General features: G+C 36.5%; 2 protein-coding genes across 4 annotated transcripts in view; both read left to right on the top strand.

Annotated features, from left to right (window-relative positions):
* ppp2r2ab (protein phosphatase 2, regulatory subunit B, alpha b) overlaps nucleotides 1-13844 on the top strand; it is a 29672-nt gene extending 15828 nt beyond the window's left edge. For all 3 annotated transcript variants that reach the window (XM_077242958.1, XM_077242959.1, XM_077242960.1), the window contains exons 5-11: nucleotides 654-819; nucleotides 1837-1949; nucleotides 2388-2565; nucleotides 2683-2847; nucleotides 3577-3746; nucleotides 5577-5668; nucleotides 12625-13844. In XM_077242958.1, coding sequence (XP_077099073.1) covers nucleotides 654-819; nucleotides 1837-1949; nucleotides 2388-2565; nucleotides 2683-2847; nucleotides 3577-3746; nucleotides 5577-5668; nucleotides 12625-12904 — 1164 coding nt within the window. In that variant the 3' untranslated portion in view covers nucleotides 12905-13844. The remainder of the gene's footprint in view (nucleotides 1-653; nucleotides 820-1836; nucleotides 1950-2387; nucleotides 2566-2682; nucleotides 2848-3576; nucleotides 3747-5576; nucleotides 5669-12624) is intronic.
* Nucleotides 13845-14485: 641 nt separating this feature from the next.
* bnip3lb (BCL2 interacting protein 3 like b) lies at nucleotides 14486-25696 on the top strand. The gene is made up of 6 exons (XM_077242967.1): nucleotides 14486-14793; nucleotides 20797-21016; nucleotides 21573-21645; nucleotides 21754-21851; nucleotides 22394-22543; nucleotides 23575-25696. The coding sequence occupies exons 1-6, from the start codon at nucleotides 14739-14741 to the stop codon at nucleotides 23621-23623; spliced, it is 645 nt and encodes a 214-aa protein (XP_077099082.1). The 5' UTR covers nucleotides 14486-14738; the 3' UTR covers nucleotides 23624-25696.
* Nucleotides 25697-26048: the final 352 nt, after the last annotated feature.

Below are 26048 nucleotides of genomic sequence, written 5' to 3'. Positions count from 1 at the left end.
TCCAAGTGACTACAGTGGCTCAATCTTAAGTTTAGCAAACGACGTGAATAATTTTTGTGCGCAAAAAAACTAATATTAATTTCCTTATCTGTGGGCCTCGAGTCAGTTCACTAGTGTAATAGCGTACGCTTCTGTTGTTGTACGTCACACGCATCACACACATGACCAGCGTCGGCCAATAGTGAGCCTACGTGTGACGTAGCTCTACGCAATTACACTAGTTTAACTGACTAGAGGCCCACAGAGAAGGAAATGAATAGTTGAAATAAAGTAATTATTTTTGTTTGTTTTTGCACACAAAAAGTATTCTCGTCGCTTGACAAACTTAAGATTGAGCCACTGTAGTCACTTGGACTATTTTAACAATGGTTTTAATAACTTTTCGGGGCTGGCTAGTTTCAATCCCTGAAGAAGCCTATGGAGGAGTGATTCAGCTCTCAGATTTAATCAAAAATATCTTCATTCGTGTTCCGAAGATGAACGAAGGTCTTACGGGGTTGGAACAACATGAGGGTGAGTAAATGCTATCAGAATTTTCATTTTTAGGTGAACTATACCTTTAATTTTACTCGGTACTTAAACACATAATTACATTGTAACAATGACAACTTAAAATAAAGTGTAACCCAAAAAATTATATTTCTTTTTTCCAGAACAAGAGTCAGCCACAGTGCCGCAGTGAATACAATGTTTACAGCACATTTCAGAGCCACGAGCCTGAATTTGACTACCTGAAGAGCTTGGAAATCGAGGAAAAGATTAACAAGATCCGCTGGCTACCACAAAAGAATGCTGCACAATTTTTGTTGTCCACAAATGGTTAGTAGAGCATTGGGGCATTTTGTAGGTTTGTTGTTAACGTTAGCCCTGAGCCCTAGGAGTTCAAGATAGAAATGGTAGGGATTTATGTGATTTAAAAATGCCCGATTATGTAATTTATAATAATGGTAATAAAATGTAAATTATAAGACCGGTAATAAAATGAAAACCATTTAAAAAATCTATAAAGTTTTCTTTAAAAAAAAAAAAAAAAATTCTCATTATTAGGGTTGTCAGTGCATGTTAAATTATTTAAAATTATTTAAGTGTAAATATATATATATTTACATTTTAAAAAAATTCTTGTCAGGGCAACTACATTTTTTTACATTAACATTATCTTTCAGTTCTTATATATGGTTTTACATGAACCTTAATATCAAGTAACTAACTAAGACATAATTTATTCATACGGCAGTTCATTCTAGGATTTTTATTTTTGTATTTATCACAGTTAAATTAAGATGCTAAACAATTACTTTCTGGGTGTGCTTTAATTGGTCATATGGGTTTAAAAGTTCAGCACTTTATACAGACTGATTTATGATTATTTAATGATACTTATAATATAGCCAATACAGAATCCTCCATATATTCAACTGAAGATGCATTCGATCACTTCTGTGAGTTGATATAAGCTCTGCAAATTCTCTAGATTTTTCTGTGACTCACTGAAGCGTCTCAATGCTGTCTAAAAATATGAATTCTCTGCTGTGTTATGCAACCAGTGTGTATTTAAAACTCTCTTGAATGGACCGAATGCCAATCTTCTGTTCATCCACATACTGGAGAAAGATGTTTATGGGATGGAGTTCATATTAGATGTGGGAAAAATGACCAGATGTTTTTGAAATTTGGTGAACTGTCAATTTGCTTCGTTATGCCAGTCAAACTACCGCTTTTTATACATGGTAATTGGCTTGTTTGTTTTTTTGCAGTTCACATAATTAGTTTAACATGAGTTGTAAGACTAATCCTGGATCAGGAGGTGACGTTGTTCTGTACCTTTGACTGCAGATAAAACTATAAAGTTGTGGAAGATCAGTGAACGTGACAAGAGACCGGAGGGATACAATCTTAAAGAGGAGGATGGGCGCTACAGAGATGCTGCTAACATCACAGCGCTACGAGTGAGTCACGCACACTTGTTTTCACTCAAGAACACTATATTGACAAAAAAAACTAGATAATTTCATGTTTAGTCACCCTGGTGTGATAAAAAAAATGTAAATATTCATGAAAGTATACTTCAGAGATAGTTTACTCATTAAATTCTAGGGTTGCCAATAATTGTGGCCAACTTGTTTTGGAGAAAAACATTTATTTCATAATGTGATTTTCCCCCCACTTTCAATCATTTTACTACAATGAAAGGTTAGAGTTTTGTGATGAAATATCAAAAGGATAAACAATGCAGATTTATCTTTACATCCATCTTTGATCATATTTACCATGGGTGCCAATAATTCTGACCACAACTGTACATATCTTATGTCACTCCATGACAGTTATAAATTCATAAAACACTTTACTGAAATTGCAAATAAATGTTTAAAAACTTTGTGCAGGTTCCAATATTCAGGCCTATGGACCTCATGGTGGAGGCCAGCCCGCGGAGGGTCTTTGCCAACGCCCACACCTACCACATCAACTCCATCTCGGTCAACAGCGACAATGAGACCTATCTGTCAGCGGACGACCTGCGTATCAACCTGTGGCACTTAGAGATCACAGACCGCAGCTTTAGTATCCTAGAAAGTGATTTCTTTGGTTAAAAGCATTCATTTGGGAATGTCACGTTGAAATGTCTGAAAATTAAATTTGTGTCGGTTCAGCTGTTATGTGGCTTTAACTCTGCATCAGACATTGTGGACATAAAACCAGCCAACATGGAGGAGCTGACGGAGGTGATCACAGCCGCAGAGTTCCACCCTCACCAATGTAACACGTTTGTCTACAGCAGCAGCAAAGGCACCATCCGCCTCTGTGACATGCGTGCATCAGCACTTTGTGACAAGCACTCTAAATGTGAGTTATAAGTGCCGACTACGTCATATGACACTTAATCCAATGAAACGCTCTAGCTTTGTTTTGATAGTGTTTTCTAAATGGTATCAGAGCTCCAAATTAACTTCTTTACTTAACTTCAAAAAGTTAAGAGCACCAGCAAAAATTTAGGAGCACCCACCACATTTGACGTTCAGCTCTGCCAGTAGAGCGGAACGACCGGCTACATCCTGGCGATTAAAAGCTTTAATTGGCTTACCTGATGAACCTGATTTGTTTGCCACACACTTGTCTCTTAATTTTTTTGTGCTTGGCACTCTTAATTTTTTTGTGCTTGGCACTCTCTTATGTTTAACCAAGCTCTCGCACTTTTTTTACAAGGGAGTAGGAGTGATTGACAGCTAATATTAACCAATCTATAATCTGCTTTAAAGTTAAGAATGTAAGGATGAAGTACGATTGGTTATGTAGCGTTGGATAGAATGATGGTCCGTCCACCGCATATCGGCGCACATAATGTGCAATAATTTGCGAACGTTTTGTAGAGAAATGAAAACCGGTCGCACCACATCCATTATTTGCACACGCACAAATGCTACCAAATATATTTTAGGTTGCACAGATTAAATTTCAGGTGCATATACGACCAAAATGGTCGCAATTTCGACCCTTGGGTATATACTGTGATGTCATGTGTTGGTAGTATAAAGGTGATTGTGCTATAATCGTTTTCTCCTCTACTTTGTCTAGTGTTTGAGGAGCCTGAGGACCCCAGCAACCGCTCTTTCTTTTCTGAAATCATCTCCTCCATCTCAGACGTGAAGTTCAGTCACAACGGTCGCTACATGATGACTCGAGACTACCTGTCTGTCAAAATCTGGGACCTAAACATGGAGAGTCGACCCGTTGAGACATACCAGGTGAGAGTTCATAAATAGTGTTTTAATCATGAAAAAAAAGCTTGACAACGTACATTTTTCGTCATAGATTTCGTTTTACGAAATTAACACTGCTCCATTATTTTGCGGATTTTGGATTATTAAAAACGTATGGGTTGTCGTATGTTTACTTCAAATGTCTGTAGAGTAGTATTTTTTTTTTTTTCTATTTTAACCTAAAATATAATGGAGCGCTAAATTCGCATGTAATTTTTTTCATTCATACTCTACGCCCGAGGGCGCCCTCGTGCAGAAAGTCCACAAGTGAGACTCATGAATAAGTTCCAGGAAATCCCTAATATGGATAGACTTCCAGAGATCTGAATAAAATGCATATAGTTTTGACTGATTAAACATGAAGAGAATGAACACACCATTGCAACAGCATATGGTTTTTCTGTGCCTTTGTACCTGTATATAATAATAGAAAATATATTTTCTTTGTCATTTCTATTTAACTGATAGCATTATACACCGTTATATATTTACCGTTATCGTTATTCCTTTTGCCATGATAACAGCTTAGTGAAAAATCTGATATGGTGACAGCCCTATTCACGTGAAATGCATACGGATCCATCGACTGAAACGTACATTAGTGGAAATCTGTCTCGTCTGTTTTATTCGCTGTTGTTTTCACCGAACCATATTATAGATGTCGTCAGATTAAATGTGGTGCAAAACTGTCGGAAGTTTTTATTTTTAACCGAGAATCATTACACCCCTAATATATATTAATCATTAAAGTTTGAAAAAAACTTGAAAAAAAATAATGTTTACTCAAAAATATTAAGCAACACTACTTTTATTTTTTAAATATTGATATTGAATCAGCACAACAGTTGTGCTGCTTAATATTTTGTAGAAAACAGTGTTTTCAGGTTTCTTTTGAATATTTTTTTTTATATCTGGATGATAATTTTAATATTTATTCATCACATAAACCTGAAGAAATTATCAGTTTTGTCAATAATAATAAGGTATTGTATATTAATATACAATAAATGTTAAAAAAAGAATATTAAATATTCTCAACTTTGACAGTAAGTTTTCTTGAAAGCCAAATCAGCTTATTAGAATGTAGTGTATATATTTAACTAATCTTAAATCTTACCTGGTTCAGTTTTAAAATAATTTGTCATCTATGTTCAGCATATTGTAATGGCAAGAAAAAAGTTGTTGTTGGCAAATGCACTGTAATGTCACATTCCATCAGAAAGAAAATTCCAGTGTGTGCATGAAAGGACTTGCAAATACTATTTTTTTCAACATAAGGGGGCGCTTTCTTCACTATTTAAAATTGTAGGATTAAAGGAATAGTTCACTTAAAAATGAAAATGTCATTTACTCACTCTCAAGTTGTTTCAAGCCTGTATGAATTTCTTTCTTCTGCTAAACATAAGGAAAGATATTTTGAAGGAGGTCTGTAACCAAACAGTTGATGTACCCCTTTGACTTCTATAGTATTTATTTTCCTACTATGGAAGTCAATGAAGTCCATTAACTGTCTGTTTACCGACATTCTTCAAAATATCTTCCTTTGTGTTTAGCAGAAGAAAAAAATTCTTGACAATGATGACAGAATTTAAATTTTTTCAGTAAACTATTCTTTTAAGGTTGACTAAAAGTCTGCCCCACTCATTTGGGAGTGTCTTAACACACCTAGATGAAGTCGTTGTAGATGACAGAGTCTTTTTACTGTACTTGAGCATCAGGTTTATTTATTACCTCTGATCTCCAGTAATAACTTTCACTGTCAGAGGTCATGAGCTGCTTTTCACTCTTTGTTTTTTTTGTTTTTTTCTGCCATAGGTTCACGAGTACCTCAGGAGTAAGTTGTGCTCTCTCTATGAGAACGACTGCATCTTTGACAAATTCGAATGCTGCTGGAACGGAAATGACAGGTTAGACCCTTCACAAGCCTGCATTATATCATTTTCATAATGGTACAGTATCCTGAAATGTAAACACTTAAAAGTACTGCTAGTTTAAATGAGTTATCAGATGAAAGTGTCAGCAAAATATGGGTCTACGAGAGAGTCTGGAAGCAGCAACGCTGCTGACTACATTTATCAGCGGGTGAAAATGTCCTATGTTGTTCTTCCAGTTCCAAACTACTGAGACAACTTTTTTTTGAGGCGGGGGGGGGGGGGGGGGGGGCCGCAATGCTCTCAAATCACTAGCCAATTTGTCGCGTTACGGTTTACTCACTTTGCTGGGGAAGTTCTTGTAAGCCAGATTTAGCGCAAATACTCAACTCGTGAGTCATCGTGATCTATTAAATACAGAATCTGCACATTTCTGGCTTACTTGAACATGCCCGTCACTACGCAACAAATACTGGTGTGCTTTTTCACTTGCATTGAAGTAATGGCATAGATTAAAAAGCATTTGGTTAACAGAAAAGACATTGCTATTTTCCAACATCCTACATGTTCTTTGTTTGTATTGATTTGTCCACCTAAAACACATTTTTGGTAAAAAAAAAAAAAAAGATGAGAATGAATGAGGAAGGGAGGAGATTGCTGGGTGACAGGATTTTGTTTGAATAAGAAATGAATGTATGAAATCCAAATTTTAATATAGCCTATATATATATATATATAGGAGATAAACTGCACAGACGGACTTATCTTCAATGGTGCCATTCATTTTCAAGTATCAAGGCTGTATAGGGCTGGGCGGTATGACTGTATATATCGTTACTGTGGTAGAAAATGTCAACCGTAACAGATTTTTTTTTGTTACGTGTATACCGTGATATGTAAATAAGTTGGCGTGGTGCAGCGTGCGTGAGACTGAGACACTGAGATTTGTCAAAGAAACATGGAGAAAGCAGATCAAGAGGATCCACAAAGGAATTACGTTTTCTAAAGGGTTGTTAACGTGATATTTTCGGGGGAAAAAGAGCAGCAGTCAACTAGCAGTGCAGCACCCGTAGGCTACAGTTTAGAGGAGTGCACATTCCCAACGGAGAAAGCATGAAGCTAACTTGACAGCATCAGTTCATATATCAATATCATATCCAATAGAAATAACCTTAAATAATGTATAGTTATCTGCATCTTTCCGTCTCTTATGTATAGTTACTTTTTAAACACGAAAATCGCATTCAGCATGACACGCAAGCGGTTGCCGTGGTAATGAACTAACCACTTGTTAAAGCGAATGTATAATCCTGTATCTGAGGCAAAATTACTAAATATGCAGCGCGATTTATACATTTCTAACTCCAAACAATTGGCCACTGAACCAGCTGATAAAATCTTCCTTTGAATCGATACGTGATTACAACTTGACACTCAGATGAACTGATCGCATTTTACTTATGCAAAAGACGCGAGCATGCACACACTCTGAGAGGGAGCGCGGCGTGTCAGTGTTCACCGGACTATGGTAAAATAATGACGCAGTTACAACGTGTGTATAATTTAAACTTAGTCAACACTAACAGTAGCTCCTGGTCGGTTTTCATACTGCTGCTCTCCTTCTAGTCATTTCTGAACTTGATGAACTTGACACTTCTGAACTCGATTAACGCTCCAGGTGACAGGTTGCCAGATATCACAAAAAGAGCAAAACAAGCCCCTTAAAAACACATTATAATAAGCAGACATGGCAAAAATGTACCGGGGAAGACATGTAAACATAACTACTATTACTAATATCCTACAAAATTAAAAGGAAGTTACTAATTTATTATGAATATAGAATAGTTCAATATAAATATTCAGATATAATTGATGAAGTAAAGCAAAAATTACTCAGCAACACTTTATTTAACGTTGAATTGCACCTATGAGTTTTATTAAATATCCATCACTTGGGGGCAGTTCATCTAAAAGTTGATGAGTCTGTTTTGTTTACTATTATTTAGCTATCAAAATAGTTTACCAAGGAAATAATTTACCAAATAAAATCAAAATCAAACAAGGTGAAATACTTTTCATTTCTAAAGTATTTGGGTTTATTTATTATACAAAGCCCTTTTTGTCGAATGTTCGAGAATAACTACATATATAAATAACTATATCGTGAAATATATCATTACCGTGAAATAAAATTAGTCATAACGTGAAACGGATACTGTAAATAAACAAGCTCTCCAATCAGGACACTACATGATTTCTGGCAATTATCACCCCATTGTGATGATGAAATAAACAGGAATTGAATAAGGTTATACAACAGTCCGCACTGCATAAATTATAAATTAAATATAGATTGATCCTTATTAAAGCTACACGCGTTCTTTAGTCAAGAGCAGCAATTTTCTCTGTTCCCTTTGTTCTTTGGTTAATTTACTGACAGAGAATTAGTGGCTGCTGTCACTTTAAGATCTGCCGCTGCTGACAGGATCTCACGCATCTCATTCTCTTACTACTCTTACTTCCATTTAAAATTTTATTTAACTCATTTAAGACATTTTGGCATAAATTTGTGTGGTGTTCGTTCAAGCGCGAAAGAGAACTCTATACTGGCGTGCGACTTTCTGTGTGTCGTGTGTGGGTTAGTAGGACATTCACCGACAGCGTGTTCTCTTTTGTCTTGTCACGCATGAATGATTTAAAAGCATTTGAGTGAATAAGAGCGTGATCATATAACCGTAGCTAAAGGATGACAGAAAGAACGGATGCTGCGTTAAATATTTTAACACTTTAAAGTTGGACAAAAATGAATCGCATTTGTTAATGTTGACAGCACTAATTGTCATAAATTGCTGACAGAAAATGCTGCGGTTTAAAGTGGACTCGTTTTCATGGTAGACCTACACAGAATGTTTTTTTAGTAAGCTACACAGAATGTTCTACATGAAATATTTAGCTAAAAGTCTGAAGTTACCTAGCAGCAGTGTAGCTGTTAACGTTAGCTGTCAACGTAAGGCTAACATCAAAAGGTCTAGACAGAAAATATGATTATCCTGACCTGAGCTAATTTACAGAATCAACCAACACGCATCTCCTTTCTTTCTTTTCATCCATGATGACATTAAAGTCACCTGTTGTTGTTTCTGACATTTCATCGCTGTCTGTGCCGCAACCGCTATACCTGCACATTAGAGCGTTCAGTGAGCTATTTTACACAGGCTCGGTCCTGCTCCTCCCACCTGTCTGCATAGGAAATTACGCCCGTGGGTAGGACATCATTCCCAGGCTTCATGAACTTGCGCTCCATGCTTTACTGAAGAAGCTAACGTCGCGTATGGATCTCAATCACCTTGTGTTGCGAGGACCCGCCCTGCTCTGCTTCTGATACGCTTGTAACGTTAGTTTGAGTTGTGTTCCTCTCATATGATTGGTAGGTGAAACCAATTGACTCGAAAAAAAAATATTAAACCGCATGCAAGTTCCCAATTTATTTATTTTATTTTTTACTCACGGCCACACGCCGGAGATCCGGCATGGTTCCGGAATACTTTAAGCCTGCTAACCACTTCGATCAACTCTGAACGAGAGATGAGTAGTAGCTCTAAATTGGAATGTACCGCCCGCGGGCGCCACCTAGCTGCAAAAATATTCATTATCATATTTTTCCAGAAATACTGCCTTGATTAACATTTGAAAGCTTAGAGAAGTTGCAAGCACGGTAAACTTCACAATAATAATTGGGAATGTGCTAATTAGACTGGAGTGAGACAATAGACGTCTTTCGAGCTGTTGTGATCTTTTTTTGGCACTCTAATGATGCGTGACAATCACACTGATCTGTGAACCAATCACCTGTTCCGTTTTACAGCACGACAAAAAAACATGAATGAACTCAGGGCTCGACATTAATGCTTGTCTGGGACAAGTGGAATTTTTGAAAGGGCAAGGGAAAGATAATTCTACTTGCCCGACCGGACAAGTAGCTTAACTTTAGTGACAAAAAATAATCAGGGAAGCATCGAAATGCAAGAATGATTGTGATTTTATTACATTCAATGTACACAGCGATTGATAATGGGTAGTGTTTTTCTGGTAACAACGTCGCGTTGTTTTTATTCTATTTCACCGACGAAAATAGTTCCAAAGGAAAGCAACAGCAGCGTGGTGTTTTGTTACTGAATGATTCAGCGTTTTGAACGAATCTTCTGTATGACTCAATGATTCACTAATTAAGACTGTCATTTGCCGCCAGCTATTGGCGGTTTAATTTCATGTTTAAGTATTGCATTTTTTTTATTTGTATATTCAAACATTTATTTAAAACATCAATCTCTTTACATTATTGATTGCAGTTGTAATTTTGCAGTGCAAATCATTTAATTTGATGGGTAACAGCCCTATAGTGTCTTATTATTAACTGAATTTATTGATCAAATGAAAGAATTTATATCACATAAATATCACAAATATGAATATTTAAGTATGTAAAAATATTGCTTCAGAATAAATATATTTACACCACCAAAAACTCCCCCCTCCCGTACATGGTACGGTACATACATTTTGCTATGTACTGTACCTGATAGAACCCAGGACGTACCCCCCCCCCCACCGCGGAGACATGTCACCTTTTTCAACACTTTTGAGTTTGCAGGTATGCTTTATGCAATCACCACAAAATTGTATCCAGATGCAGCTCACATGTAGAGGGACTTCACCAAAAAATAATTTCCCTCTCACCTTATTTCCTTCCTGAGTTATTCCTTGTCAAATAAGAAAGATATGCAAAATCAAAAAATATATTTGTTCTTTTCTCAGCAGTTTCTCAGCATGTTCTATCAAATAATACCCACCTTTTGGCTCTCCTTGCTATAGTTTTGGAGTTATGAGTCTTTAGTTTTGTGTCACTCAGAAAAAAACAACACTCTAAAAATGCCCTCGGGGCTTAAGGGGTTAATTTCAAACCCTGGTCACAGGGTATTGCACATAACTTTACACCCAAGTGGGATGAAGTTATAATTAAACTGTCTGGTTTCAGATTCAAGTATTGCTCCCTCGAATTGCTTCAGTAAACACTACTGCTCAAAATCTAAGAATTAAATACTTTTATTCAGCACGGATGCATTTAAAATGATCAAAAGTATAAATATTTTTACTGTCAATGTTACCATGGATTTTAGTTTTAAATAAATACTGTCCTTTTCAACTTCCTATTCATCAAATAATCCAGGAATAAATCTTATCACGTTTCCTTAATAATATTTACTCTTTCCCCGCCATTCACAGACTTTTCATGGCTCTGTGTAAATATGATCATTAATCATTAAATACTCGATTATTCACACTTTTTTTCTGTGATTAATCGCACTTAAAAACCCTTATTTTGTTATAGGTTTATTAGTTTATGTATTTTTACATTAGTTTATGTATTAGTTGAGTTTCCTACAATGATACTAAATCAGCACTAGAATGATTTCTGAATGATCATGTGACACTGAAGCCTGATGTAATGATGCTGAAAATACAGCTTTGACATTACAGGAATAAAGTACATTTAAATTTGTATTTACATAGGAACCAGTTATTTTAACTTGTAATAATATTTCTCTTACTGTTTTTACTGTATTTTTATCAAATAAATGCAGCCTTGGTTAACATGAGATATTTATTTTCTAAGAAATGTATCGTGTAGCTAACTAAAGTATTAGAACTTGTTTAAACTAACTAAATTAAAATATAGGAAGTTTTATTTTTAGCTAGTAAACTATGCATATCATGGAGATTGGGAAAGTACTATAAGCATGCCCAGAGCGAATACAGCAAGGTAAAATGTAGAAACAAGCATTAAACAGCAGTATGTAGTTACAAGATGAATTGTGACTTATAATAAGTTATTGTATGTACGACTCTAATAAGCCTAATTTCCTATTTAAAACGCTTTCTTGAGATTTAAAAACATGGACCCAAGAAGGTCAGTAAACTAGCAGTCAATATTTAGTCCAACCACTGATCTTGCATGACTCTCCGTTGGGGCCCAGACTGGCTCTTATCTCAGGGAAACCTCTAATCACTCTTAGACAGACTGACGGGGGTCAAGGTCATTGGAAGATTGGGTTAGCATGTCATGAAGACACGTCAGTGCTATTAAACACACTTGTCAACTGTATTAGTCCAATAGTAGACTTGATTGCTGTTAATTACTATTATTCCCCTTTTCCACTGACACTGTTCCGGTGCGGGTTCCTAGCCTGTGTCCGTTCTTGAACCGATCTGTGCATTTCCACTGCAGAAAAGTTAGTTCCGGGCCAGAAAGATCTGTTCAAATTCTAGTCTTGAACCAGAGCTGGTGTTGTGCCGAATTATGTGACCCTAGTAGGTGCTGTAATGCACTAATCCGACCTACTCCTAATCCCAATCCTAACGCTACTGTCAATACAGCACCTATTGGGGTCACAGAATTCAGCACTGAATACGCTGGGTTTCAGACAGAAACGTGAATCGCGTCATTTGAAAAGGGATCCAAGTCGAGTATCCCGTCCCCTATATATACACACGTGTATATATCTCATATAAAGTGATCAAATCGCTTTGCAAGATTTGGTTTAAACCGTTCAATTCATATGGATTAGCTGCTTGTTTAGTTGACTTTTTGTCTCAAAATTCAGTTTTTTTTTCTCAAAATTGTGAGATATAAACCTGCAATTCTGAGAAAAAAAGTCAATGGCTGAAACAAGCTTCCATAATTTTACTACGCCTTTCGTTTAATTTTTGGTTATCTGGACTTTCAATGGAGAGACAGAAACCTCTCAGGTTTCATTAAAATAGAATAATTCGTGTTTTTAAAAAATAACAATTCTTATGGGTTTGGAAATACACCAATTCTGTCATAATTTTCTCACCCTCATGTTTGGGTGAACTGTAACCCTGCCTGTAACTAGCCGAATCGGGTTTATCAACAGAATTGTCTTTCTGGTTCTCGTCTTTTGTCTTAGTGTGGTGATGACTGGATCCTACAACAACTTCTTCCGAATGTTGGATCGCTCCCAGCGGCGGGACGTCACCCTGGAGGCTTCGCGCGAGAGCTGCAAGCCTCGGCAGGTCCTGAAGCCGCGCAGGGTTTGCGCGGGCGGCAAGCGGAAGAAGGACGAGATCAGCGTGGACAGCCTGGACTTCAACAAGAAGATCCTACACACCGCCTGGCACCCGCAGGAAAATATCATCGCCGTGGCAACCACCAACAATCTCTACATCTTCCAGGAAAAAGTGAACTAATACTGTCGTCATGGGGAAAGAAAACCTCCTAACCTCTCTCTCTTTGTGGAAACAAAAAAGATGAACTAGCAAAAATCATTTCTGTGACAACCACCATCATCACATTACCAACCTTGGCCTACTCCAGGACAGGATGAACTAGTCAAGCCAACTTGCGGCTACCAATACTTTAACTGGTTCAGACTGGTCTGGAGAAGAGCGCAACCTGGCTTTGGCCTATGTGGCACCATGACACGCGCCTTGCTCTGGTGATGTTGTGCCAACCTGTGTCTGTACCCTCCATCCCTTTTCCCCTCACCCACATGTCCAGGGACGAATTGGGCGGCAATCTGACAGATTTCAACCCTAGGTTTTTTTTTAGGTTTTTTTTTTTTTTTTGGCTTTGGTTTATTCAAGGTGTCTGTATAAAAACTCATTTGAACTCATGTGGATGTGTCCATGTGTCCTTTAATCCTCTATGTTGTTCGTGCCATTGTAACCGTTTTTTAATCTTCTCAGAGAAACTGCCAAGTTGTTTAGTTGTTTTAATTCTGTTTCAAGAATACGTGTTTCTGATTTTGATTTTTTTAGTTTACTACTTTTTACATTTCATAATGTCCCGTTACACTCCATACAGCTACGAATGGTGTCGGCCGTGTTTCTTTTCAGAAATCCACGCACTCATACCCACCTCATCACATTGGCCCAAAGAGCTTTTCCTGTTCTTTTCTGTGGCACAGACGGCATTGCCGTGTTTGCTGTAGTAGTCTTACATCTACACTTGTTCAAGCACATACACTCCAGTCGGACTGCTCACTCATTCAGCCTTACAGGGTTTATTTTCCTTTGTGACTCATGCCCAGTTTCTGTCTACACTCTCTATCTCAAGAGTTACACGTTGAGAAAGATTATAGAGATTATGATAATGAAATGGTATTTATAAACGGAACGAACAATTAAACGAGTTGTGTCCTTTTTTGAAATATATGCATTGTTTAGTGCAAAACCGGGAAGTATTTGAGTGTCGTCAAATCAATATAGAATATTAAATGCTATTGAGAACAATAAGGAAGGTTCTACATTTGAAAATGTGCATGTATGCTGAGTGCTCTAAGCATGTTGGAGGCAAATATCCTCTCAGATGATTAAGATTATGGATCAGCAACATTGATTGGATCTTTTTAAATATGTGATTAAACTATATATATATATATATATATATATATATATATATATATATATATATATATAAAGAAAACTGCATAGTGAAGGCAGAAATATGCCCACAAAATGAGACCTTTCATCCACGTCAGACTTATGGCAAACTATTATATAATTTATTCCCTATGACTAGTTCCAATTGTTGCTGTTACCAATTTCAGTTTTACTAATTTAGTAGCTTGTATTTTACGTACTACTATTTACATTTTATTTAATACAAGTACATGTGTAAGAGAATTCCCATTATTGGATGACTTGCTAATTAAACACTACCAGTAACAACAATAGATAGGCCTACTGGTTTTAAGAACATGTTAAATGGGTTTAATATGGCGTTTCAGTTTATTGACAAGTTGTGTCCATAATTCACGTGCGTTTTGTAAATAAGCAGTCCCTTGACTCCATTACGTAATGTTAGTGTCTTCGTTGCACCCGTTTGCGTCACTTCAGCGCTACAGGAAATCTGTACTCCCTGCACTGGGGTCAGCCACAGAAAACTCTTATTAACGAATCTAAAAGAGTCCGCTCCGCGGATCTTCCGATCTGCTGTCAGGCCCCGTCACTCGTGAGCACGCAGAGTGTGTTCGTGCTGTGCTGCTTTCAGTCTTATGCAAGCCGCCCTACACACAGCACGATGATGTCCGACGCTGCTGCTCCAGCAGACAACAACGCGGAGCCTGGATTAAACGGTATGTACTGCCGGAGCACCTAGCTGTATTGGCCTGACATCTATAAACTTTGTTAAAGAAGCCTTTGACGTGTCTGTACTGGTGTTTCTTTTATACTTTTACTTCTATTCCGTAATGTAAAACCTGCTTTTTTTTAGTTCCAGTCAACATTTTTGTGCGATTATAGACAGTTGGAGGGCGGGGTTTGCTGCGTCACGTTAATTGACAAGCGTTTTGTCCAATGGCCGTTGAGTTTGTGTGTTGAGACGAGCCTTAAAAGGTGATTGACTTTATTCTAAACCAGTAGTTTAACTCTACGTTTTTAGTAGGCTGGCCAAAGCCGATGTCAACAAGGCGAAGTAGAGCAACTCGAAAATGGAGATTGTGGATGCTTGAAACCTTATTTTATTCGTTTTATAAATATGTAACATGTGTTTCTCTGGTGTGATAATGAGAGAGTGTTCTAGTATGTTATTCTTATTTGTTGTAAACTAACGCTTGACGTGGTGTTCTTTGTTTGAAGTATGCGAGGTTGCAAACAAACTGGTGTAGTTGGCCTTTGACCACTTTGATTTAACTTAACTGGTATTAAATTCACTTGGTAGACGAAAAAAACATGTGAAATGCTGTTAAAAATAACGAGAAGCCGATAAAATACCCATTAACGTCTAGATCCAGACAAACAAAGAGTTCATTATCATACACTCTGTATGGATTTGCCCCAAAAACATTTGTCATGCTACAATTTAAAGACCATATCAGTTCATTCGTATGGAGGGACAAAATATAAACATTTTGGTCGCAGCATGTGGAAATTCCTAAAAGACTAGATAGACTCCTAAGAGACTAATAAATCGTGTTGAAATTCGTGGTATGCTTTCTGAAATGCAACATCTCGCTTTCTAAATATTCAGACCACGGATATAGGGAAGTATACTTCAACTGCTATATAATGTAGGCAACTAATACTAAATGTAATGTAGAGTGAGCTACGTGCGCGCTGTGACCAAAGCACTAGTCCTCCTCACAGCTGTGTGTGACCCTAGATCAGGACTCGACTCTACTATTGAGAAGGCTCCTGTCATTAATATTAATCACGCACCGATCCAGTAAGCCTTACTGATTGGCTGAGAGGCAGACGTTAGAACGTGAACGTTAGTAAACTGGCCAATAAACTACTGGAAATTAATATTGATTAAGCTACGTGACCGAACTGTGTAGGGAAGCTTCAAAGCAGTGTGAGCAGAACTTAATTAATATTCATGAGCTAAGCTTCCACCATAGTAGTATTTGTAATTCTATTTCTAGTAGAAGCGAATGTGGTTCACTCCAGACGGTGTCTATGTGTGGAAAGTGGCAGAAAGAAAGTCAAGAAATAGAATTGGGAGTGTTAGTTTAGGAGAATGAGTCATGATATTTTGAGATCGTGAAGTAGTGCATGTATTGTAGGCTAGGTAATCTCGTGTCATTAGGAAGAGTTGTGGTGGAAACTGCATGGAGATCTGTTGGCTCATGCAGAAAACTGGGAGTTCAAGTTTGAAACAAGTAACAAAGTGATCATATATTTGAAAAATAAATACATTTTCTGCTAAGTTCATCTATATTTTAAATGTTGAATATATTTCTCCAATAAAACACATTGGAGAAAAAATAATAATAATAGGCTACAAATAATCATAATTTAACCTTTTAGTTTTTTCTTAATGTGAAAGATAATGTCAAAAATAGTGAATATGAAATGGAAAATACAGTGTGGCTGTTTTAGCCTAAAAAACATCTACTAACATCACAGATTAATTTTTAAAAATATAAGTTTCTGTGTTTATATTAATTTAGCAATTTGTATACATGGAGGGGTTTTTAACACTTTCTTTCCAAACCCTGCATTGAGGTCAATTTTCTCAATGAATTCTGTGGCCTTGCAGTTTTTCATTCACTACATTTTGAAACTATCATCATCACAGTTCCATTATCATAAAACGCTTGGTTTCCCACAAATGAGGCAGACTTTCTTCTGTGTGAAGACCGCAGCTTTCAAATGCACTAGTGCTGAAAACTAGTGAAATGGGGAGATTCTTCACGGAAAGCGAAATGACATCTTAGTGTTGGCCAGATTCTTTTGGTGTGTAACAGATGGCTCAGCATTTTGCAAACAGTGTTTGTTTGATAGTTTGGATCAGCCTGGCTGTGTACTAGACTTATGTGTAAAGAGTAATAGATTAATCTCTCAAAACATGTCAAGAACATGTACAGGTCATATTTCTTCCATAAAGTCAAAAGATCGGAGACTATATAATAATATTACATATTCATTGTGTTTTAACCTATTAAAAGTTGTTGATAATGTTCTGTGTTTGATCTGAATAAACAAAAGTAGCCTGGTAATTTGCAGTTAAGTCAAATATTAAATGGCTAAAATTTATTTTCTCCTCATAAGTTGAAAAAAAAAATCTAATTGATATTGATATTATTGGGGACAATCAGTGTTGGAGGTAATGCAGATGTAACAAAAGTTATGTAATCAGATTACTATTTCAAGTAATGAGTAAAATAACAAATTACTTTTAAATGTACAACAACATGTCTGAGTTACTTTTTCAGATAATAATGCAAGTTACTTTGTTTTCCCAATTGTTGACTGACACATCTCTCCAGTCTGCATGTTGAGAGAAATTGGAAGTAAGTGCAAGATGCGTTGTGTGTAAACATGATGGATACTTTAGTTCTAGACTAAATGTGAGCATGCATTTACTCATCTCACCGTCACAAAAACAGATTCAATAGTCATAAAATGAATAAAAACAGTGTAATGCAAACTCAGAATATTACGCAAACCTGCAATAATTAAATATTTCAAATCATGCAAATGTACTCTATGTATTTAATCTCACGTTATTATTAACCAATGTCTTTCCTGCTGACCTTCGATGATCCAGTTATACCTTATGAATAAGCTAGACTTTTGATAAAACATTTTTTTTGCTAACGTAAGTGTGTTGAATTTCAGCACAACTGTTTTCAACATTGATAATAATAAGAAATATTACTTGAGCAGCAAATCAGCCTATTAGAATGATTTCTGAAGGATCATGTGACACTGTTTTTTCTATTAAATAAATGCAGCTTTGGTGAGCATAAAAGGCTTGTGTGTGTGTATATATATATATATATATATATATATATATATATATATATTCACCCAGTATACAATTAATGAAAATCTAATATGAATCATCATGAAAAATTACAAGAATTAACAACAACAACATTATTACAATAATGCAAAAAAAAAAATACAAATTATTACAATAATGTGAATTTGGGGTAAAAGGTGTTTCATTCTAATTGCATAATACAAAAAATACTTTTCTTTTTGCAAAATAGCTATAAATGATTTTGTATTTTTTGTATGATTTAGCCGTCTTACCGCATATTTTTGTGTAACATAGGCACACATCTATCACTTTGCAACCCTGATGCTTTAGCATTTCATAAATGAGTGAGGATAAGCCTCTGTAATACTATCATAGATCTGATCTTTTGATCTATGTCTGCTTCCCGATGACAGCCAAAGCAACATGTTCCACCACTGGCCAGAATGTTCAGCTCGCCTGCTGCCATAGCAACACTGTTTGTATCAGTGGATTGAGACAAAGGTCAGTCGAGTTTCACCACCGATGGGAAAATGGAGTTGAGTAAAGTAAATGCAGGAACCATGTCACATGATCCATGTTTGCTCAACCCAGGGAAGTCATGTGGACATCCTTTGTCTTCCTCTTTTTGTTTTCCTGGAAGTGGGGCTTTGGCTTGCTAGGCATTCAGTCTATACTTAGCTCATCCTGGTTGGTCAGCAGTGAACAGGAGCGGCGTGTTAGCCCAGAGGTAAACAGAGCATTCACTGTGTGATAACACAGAGGTTTCTGATGAGACGGCACAGCAGATGTGGGGGAAAGGGGAACACGGAAAACTTCCCGTCCTCATCCCTGTCTCATGCATGAACGGAGTCTGTGTGTTTGTGTTTATCTGGCCATCTTCTAAGGATTGTGTTTCTTCTCAGACTCATGTACAGTATGTGGCGGTTAGGTCAGGTGTGAAATATATATCGGTGGGCTCGTAAAGAGCCAGAGAGGGAGGCATTCACTGCTCTTTCACCACACAGCAAATAGAAGCTAAGCCAAACCACCATCGACTTGCAGGGAGATCCCACTGTCTCAGTGCCTCATTGAATGGTGGATACAGTGTCATTTCTAGGTCACTTCTCCCCAAAATTAAGAAGTAAAAAAAAAATATATATATATATATTACATTTATTTAAATTAAATCAAATTAAATTAAATTTAGTTATTTTATTTAACTTAATACATTTGCCTATCAAAATGTCTTTACCAGACATTTTACTTTTCTACTTGATGTCAGTGTTGATTCTCATAATTATAATACAGCATTTTTGTACTGTATTACATTTTTAAAAATCAATGTATGTCAATAATCTGGTAGTTCAAGCTTTGAGGTCATCTACATATTAACACAATTAATTTTAAAGGCACAATATGTAAAATTTTTGGATTAAAATATCCAAAAATCACTAGAACAATGTTATATATTTTGGTGACTTGTCCTAAATGTTTCCAACAATGTTTAATTCCAGAGAAATCAGCTAATTTAACCAGTGTAACACCCCGTGTCATTGCTTCGCCTGTCAATGATGTCATATCCACGTTACCCTCGATTTCCAAATTCTCTTGAATATATTACCGGTATGTTTTATTAGACAGGTGAGCAACTGTCATTGCTATATAGCTCAGCACGGTTAGTCTTATTGTTTGAATGCTTTGTTTTCTTGATTTACCGTGAGTAACATGTTTGTACACACAAAGTAAATCAGACAACACTGTTTTGTCAAGTGGCTGACTGCATAATCAGAAAGAGCTTTATTTGTTGTAAAAGTACAGCATTTCCTCCACCATGTAATGTTTTAAAATAAATTACATGGCATTTTGTAAAACAAGTCACCCAGCTGTTATTAATATGATATTCTAATATTGATCTAGCTAAGCGTCTCATAATAGCCACTGAGCTAACGCATAAGCGGCAGCGGCCGACTGTGGCATATAAGCATAATAAAAACAGCAATGTAAAATCTCCCAAGCTGTCCTCCGTCCTACTTAATGCAACAGTAACATTAATAAAACTTTAATACAGTAGCTCATCCATGAAAATGATTAGTGCCTGAGTGCTGTTGGATTAATTTCCACCAGCTGTGAAGGTGAAGACGACAACTCCCATGATTCCATGCTCATTCATGGCGTCATCAAGCTACGCCTGTGTTATTATTTTGAATAAGCGACCTCTTGTGGTGAAACTTACATACTGTGCCTTTAAACAGATGTACTACTGTTTGGGGTTGGGTAAGATTTTTTATGTTTTGAAGTCTCTAATGCTCAACAATTCTGCATTTATTTGATACAGTATAATGTTATAAAAAAAATTATGCAGTTTGATTATAATTTTAGTAGCAAATAATCAGTGCTATAAACACAGTGACATCTTTCCTATAGCTGAGGGGAAAAAATACTTTTACTGATTAAAATAATTATAGCCCAATCCCTCAGGACATTTCCTTGCATTTCAACAGCACTATTTTTTTAATTAGTTTATACATATTTCGTCATTTGGTGGTTACGTCACGACTTCATTCTGTTTATTCTGTATATTTCGCCATGAGCGCCACATTTTTAAGATCATGTTAAAGACATTTCAACTTTGAAAAACTACTAAGGTACTACTAATGCATGAATACTATACATGATAACAATGAAAAAATTCCACAATATTACAATGGGGAAAAAAAAACCCATAATGGTCCTAAAACAGGTTTCATTTTCTTTGAGCAAAGAATGATTTTGGGGAATAAATTTTATGAACCAAAATATGAAGCTTTGTGATATTTGGTGCATATATATAAATTCTTATAGCTGAAAATATTTTATTAAAATGTTTTATTTTTATGTTGTCTTTTTTTAGGGTCATGGGTAGAGCTGGAGATGAACAGAAACGCTGCATCTCTCTCTTCCTCCAGCGCCTCAGTGCCGCCCCCTCTAGGCCCGGTAGTAGAGGAGGATGATGGGATAGTCGGTGGGCTGGAACACGTTCCCTCATCATCTTCCATCCACAATGGGGACATGGAAAAAATCCTGCTGGATGCCCAGCATGAATCCAGCCGCAGTAACTCCTCGTGCGGCAGGTAGACAACATATTGATACATATATATATCATATATATCATAGCACATATATCATATGCATATGTCAAAAGTTCTAAGCTTGTGTTTAATGACCTCATAGATAGAGAGTATTGCTATAAACATCCATATGAAATTACACTTGGTCACACTGATAGGATACGGTCATAATAACCCTTATCTCATTCAAACTCAGTGAATTATATGATTCAGGATGTTTACTCTAGGACTACAGTGTTTCTTTCTCACATGTACACAGGCTTAATTCCTCACACACCACAGTAATGGTTCACACACACAAAACAACTAAATTAATTGTCATTCCCATTCCTTTTAGACCTTTTCGTTCTGTGAAACACAAAAGATGTTTAGCAAAATGTCCAAGCTGCTCTTTTCCATACTATGAATCCGATAGGTGATTCATATTGCCATAAAAGGACAAAAATTGCAACAAATGATCATAAAAGTAATCTTCTGAAGTCTTACGAAAATTTTGTGTAAGGAACAAAATGAAATTGAAGCCATGTCTTAACATACTCCGAACTGCTCACTCCCACAGCCCTCCTCGACCCCCAAGTCCTCAGGATGAAGGGCAGATCATTTTCGACGTGGACATGAGGAGAGACAGTCAGGTAGTTCCTCTCGAGAACATTGTGGATCATCTAATTTATGGAACGTACTCTGGCTTATCTTCATTACCTGTCTGTCTTTGTATTTGTGTGTGTGTTCTTGTCCCTCAGGAGTTCGTCATGGAGAAGATCAGAGATGATGACATCTTAATGAAGGATTCCGATCGGTTGGCAGACTGGTCAAGTAGACCAGAGAATGTTCCGCCCAAGTAAGACTAGTATTATTTTAGTGTCATTGATATACTAGTTTTTAATCATATTTAATAGTATCGTTTTATTCATTTTTTTAATTTCAGTTTTAGCATCAAGTTTTAGTTGTGCAGCAGATTAAACTAAATTGAATTGAGAAATGTTGTCAATTTGTTTGGCAAGTTTTTTTATACTTTATTTTATTTGTTAATGATTATTTTAATTAAAGTAATGAAAATAAACTTTTTTTTTAAAAATGGTTTTAGCTTTAGTTTTAGTTCACTATAATAATCCTGCTGGCATACAGATATTTCCCACAATCAAAGGTTCCAGTCAAAACCTTGTGAGCTAGTTACATTTTTATGCCCAAATAGACAGCACTTGGTTCCAAACAAAACTTCCTAACCCTCAAAGACCCAAATATAGAAAAAAGGCCCAAAAAATGTCAGTTATGGTCGTTGCCAATTACGTCGTTTCGGAGCCTGAGTTTGCGCTGTAATAATCCCGAGGTGAAGCAGTATGATGCTGTTTTGTTGATGTGTTGGGTTTATCTTTCTGACAGGGAGTTTCATTTCCGGCACCCGCGGCGTTCAGTGACTCTCAGCATGAGGAAGACAGGAGCCATGAAGAAAGGAGGCATCTTCTCTGCTGAGTTCCTCAAAGTGTTTATCCCCTCGCTGCTTCTGTCCCACATCCTGGTCCTGGGTCTCGGGTAGATAAACCTTAAAACACAATCACACTCACACTACACACCAAGTATAAGCTGCCTTCAAGTGCACCTAGGAAACATGTACGGCATTTGTCATTACGACATGTTACGCATTCATAACATGGAGGTTGCCTAAAAAACTCCAAAACAATTATATTGTGAACAACAAACCCAAATATCTAAATTTGAAAAAAACAAAATGATACCAAAACGTAAAGCAAACCACGAAAGTAATTAACGTAAGACTTGTCGTCTTTTAGCTGTTCCCTACATCACATATTTAAAATGATTGAAATATGGCTTGTAAATTAAAATAAACTTGCGAAATCCTTCATTCACTACTTTCTTTCCTCTCACACTATAGATTGAGATAAAGATCAGTGTTTTTCCACAGTGTTTTAAATCAACACACCCCTTCCAACACCACAAATTGGAAACTCATTTATCACCTAGAATTCCAACTTTCCCACTCATAAATGAAACTTAGCGCAGTCACTTATGTGCTCGAAACTCAGAAATGCATTATACCATGAAATGTTTTCAAAACATTTTTTTTCTCCAAATAGCCCAGTAGCTCGAAAATCTGGAAGTTTCACATAACCAGCCTATCAGATTAAAGCTTGCAGATTTTGGAAAGCTTTCACAGTTTTGTTTGCGATAAGCATCAGACGGTCCTTGAGCAGTTTGGCAACCACCTGTTTGAACACTTTATTTTTGTCTGTGAAATTTCACTAAATGAAAACAGTCTATTGTCATTTGGCTATATTATAGCGATATATGAAGTCACTTTCAAACCAGGCCGCTTTCGGTTGGTCAACGTGGCAATTTTATGTGATTAACACGGATTCCTATTGAAATTGCTTAATTTTCACCTTGCAGAAAAAAGTGTAAATAAGACCACACCTACTGTTCAATTCACACACCCCTGATGAGTATGTAGCTTGACAACAGTGTAATATTCTTAATGTAAAGTGTCTGACTTTTTAAATTTTTCTTTTTTTTGTCTTTTATCTCACACTCTGTCTCTAATACAGGGTCTATATCGGGAAAAGACTGACAACTCCCACTGCAAGCTCCATTTGAAAACAAATCTGATCAAGTGCCTCAGGCATGGCCCAGATGGATTAGGGAGAAGGTAGCAGTTTGTACGAAGAAGTCCCATGCTGCCCCTTTCTCCCACTTTTACTCCCTCAGCCACCTTTCTTTCCCTTTTTTCAGTATTTCCTTTATTCAGCCTTGCCATGCCTAGAAGTATTAGTGATAAACCTCTCTTCATTTCAGGCCCTTTCTTGTTTATCACTTTCTGTATCCCTTTTTAACACCCCCTTAGTAAAAGCATCTTAGTTCATTTTGGAAGTATTTGGGGCATCGCGTGAACCCAAACGCGCACACGCTAGCTCTGCACTAGCTTGGCTAGGAGGCAGCGCTGTGTCTGTTTAGCACCACTTTCTGTTTTGATCACATGACCCAAGAGTGAGCCACTCACGAGTCATAAAGGATCCTCAAATGGGATCAACCAAAATATAGTGACTTATTGAAGCATGCCTGAGTTATAGCTAAGATTTGATTTCTTACTAGAAATGCTATCCATTTAGTTCTTTATGTTTAATTCATGGGTGGAATGCCAGGATGAAGGACTTGGAAGTGTTTTGCTAAGGATAGGGCTCTCCGTAGACCCCAAACTCATCTGGTGAAGACTGAAAATAAATAGCTCAGACGCAATACATGTTTATGACTGTATCGCATGCAATTTTATACCAAGTTTTGCATAATCTTTTACACAACCCTGACAGAGACAGCACCTGTTACTTTGAAATGTCTGATACATATATTTTTTAATATTACATCTCATAAGCGTAGATAAAAACCGGTTGGATGAGGCTAAATGATCCCTGTATGGGAAAAAAACGCTATTATTTTATCTGTCGTTGTTTCTCTATGTTTGTTCTGTCATTTGTTTGCCTATACTTTATTTCACATAAAGTACATAACATATGACCTAGTGATACATAACTAGGCTTCTACAACACAGCCTATTTTGCAATACCTCACAATTTACCATTAGCATTGAGCTGGATTGCATTCAAAGCTAAGATGATCTTGCTAACAAGGACAACGGCTTTAGTGTTTTGCCATGTTGTCATAGCTGTGTCAAACTTTCTAGAATTTTCATACACTTTCGTACACTTAACTTAAGCGCAACAGTGCAAGAGGAACCTTTCTTCAATTATAGGGATGGTTCACCCAAAAAAACAATATTCTGTCATTATTTACTCAACTTAATGTCATTCCAAACCTGCATGATTTTCTTTTTTTCTGTGGAGCACAAAATAAGCAGTTTTAAGCAACGTTCGTGCCTTTTTTTCCGTACAATGAAAGTTAATGGAGATAAACTGGAAGAGGGCAGCTTGGATTTCTTCAAATTATCTATGTACTTGGACTTACATAAGGTTGAATAATGATGACGGAATTTTAATGAGTTATTGACCTCGCACACTTACAGAGTCATAGTCGCACACATTTAGTGAACACTAACACTCCAGCACCACAGGTGACTGTGTTATCCTGGACATGAAAACCCCATTCCTCATCGTTTGTGTTTTCAACTCTGAAGTCGAATTATTCTTGTTTTTGTCTCCTTTTAAGTGTATTTTGGATGTGCGAACCCGTTTCCTTTTGTCTTACTTCTCCTCGAACACAGCTGCCAAAACCAACTGAGAGTTCAACTCTTATGAACTTTGTGCCTCGTCTCCTTAATAATGTTTGATACAGAATCCTGTCATCATTTCCTGTTATCATGTGCATGTTCTGTGCCACAAGCTTTTCCTTTTTGTTGTTTTGCACCATCTTATTTGTGAACGTAACTTTTGAAAGGTTTCTCATATGCTTTGTTTGTTTGGATTTTTTTTTAACTCTTTACCTATCAAGGCAAAGTAGAAGAAAAGGTACATGATAGTTAAAGGGTTTTTAGTTTGTTTGTTTATATTTGCATTCAAATTGTGGTTGGAAAGAAGTGAGTTACTCTCCTTTGTGGAGATGCTTTCTTCAGACTGCGATGTGATGATAAAATAAAGTTTATTGGTTTAACAGACCTTTTTTTCTTCCCTGTTGGATAATGACAACGTTTTAAAATTAAAATTGAAAGAACAATCTGAATTTCGGTGACTGTTTTTGTGTTTTTTGTTTTGTTTTGAATTTTTTTTTTTACTTCATACATAACATTGCATCACACATGCATAATATTTCCCTCACTTAATTTATTTTCAAAGTCATGTACCGAAATGCGTGCATATGTTTGTTTGTTTGTTTTTGTTTTTCCAAAAGAAAATATTTATTTACACAACTTCATATATGGTTTTATTATGGAAGCTTGTTTCCGCCACTAAATAAAAAATAACTTTTTCCTCACAATTCTGACTTTTCTTTCTCAGATTTGTGTGATTTAAAGTCGCAATTGTGTGTTATGAAGTCAGAATTGTGAGATATAGGCTACTTGCAATTCTGAGAA

This window comes from Siphateles boraxobius, unplaced genomic scaffold (genome assembly GCF_051911475.1).
Source record: "Siphateles boraxobius isolate OS27281-9 unplaced genomic scaffold, OSU_SipBor_1 25, whole genome shotgun sequence".
Lineage (NCBI taxonomy): Eukaryota > Metazoa > Chordata > Actinopteri > Cypriniformes > Leuciscidae > Siphateles > Siphateles boraxobius.
The sequence above is the reverse complement of the archived record's forward strand: the minus strand, read 5'-3'. Positions and strand labels throughout refer to the sequence as shown.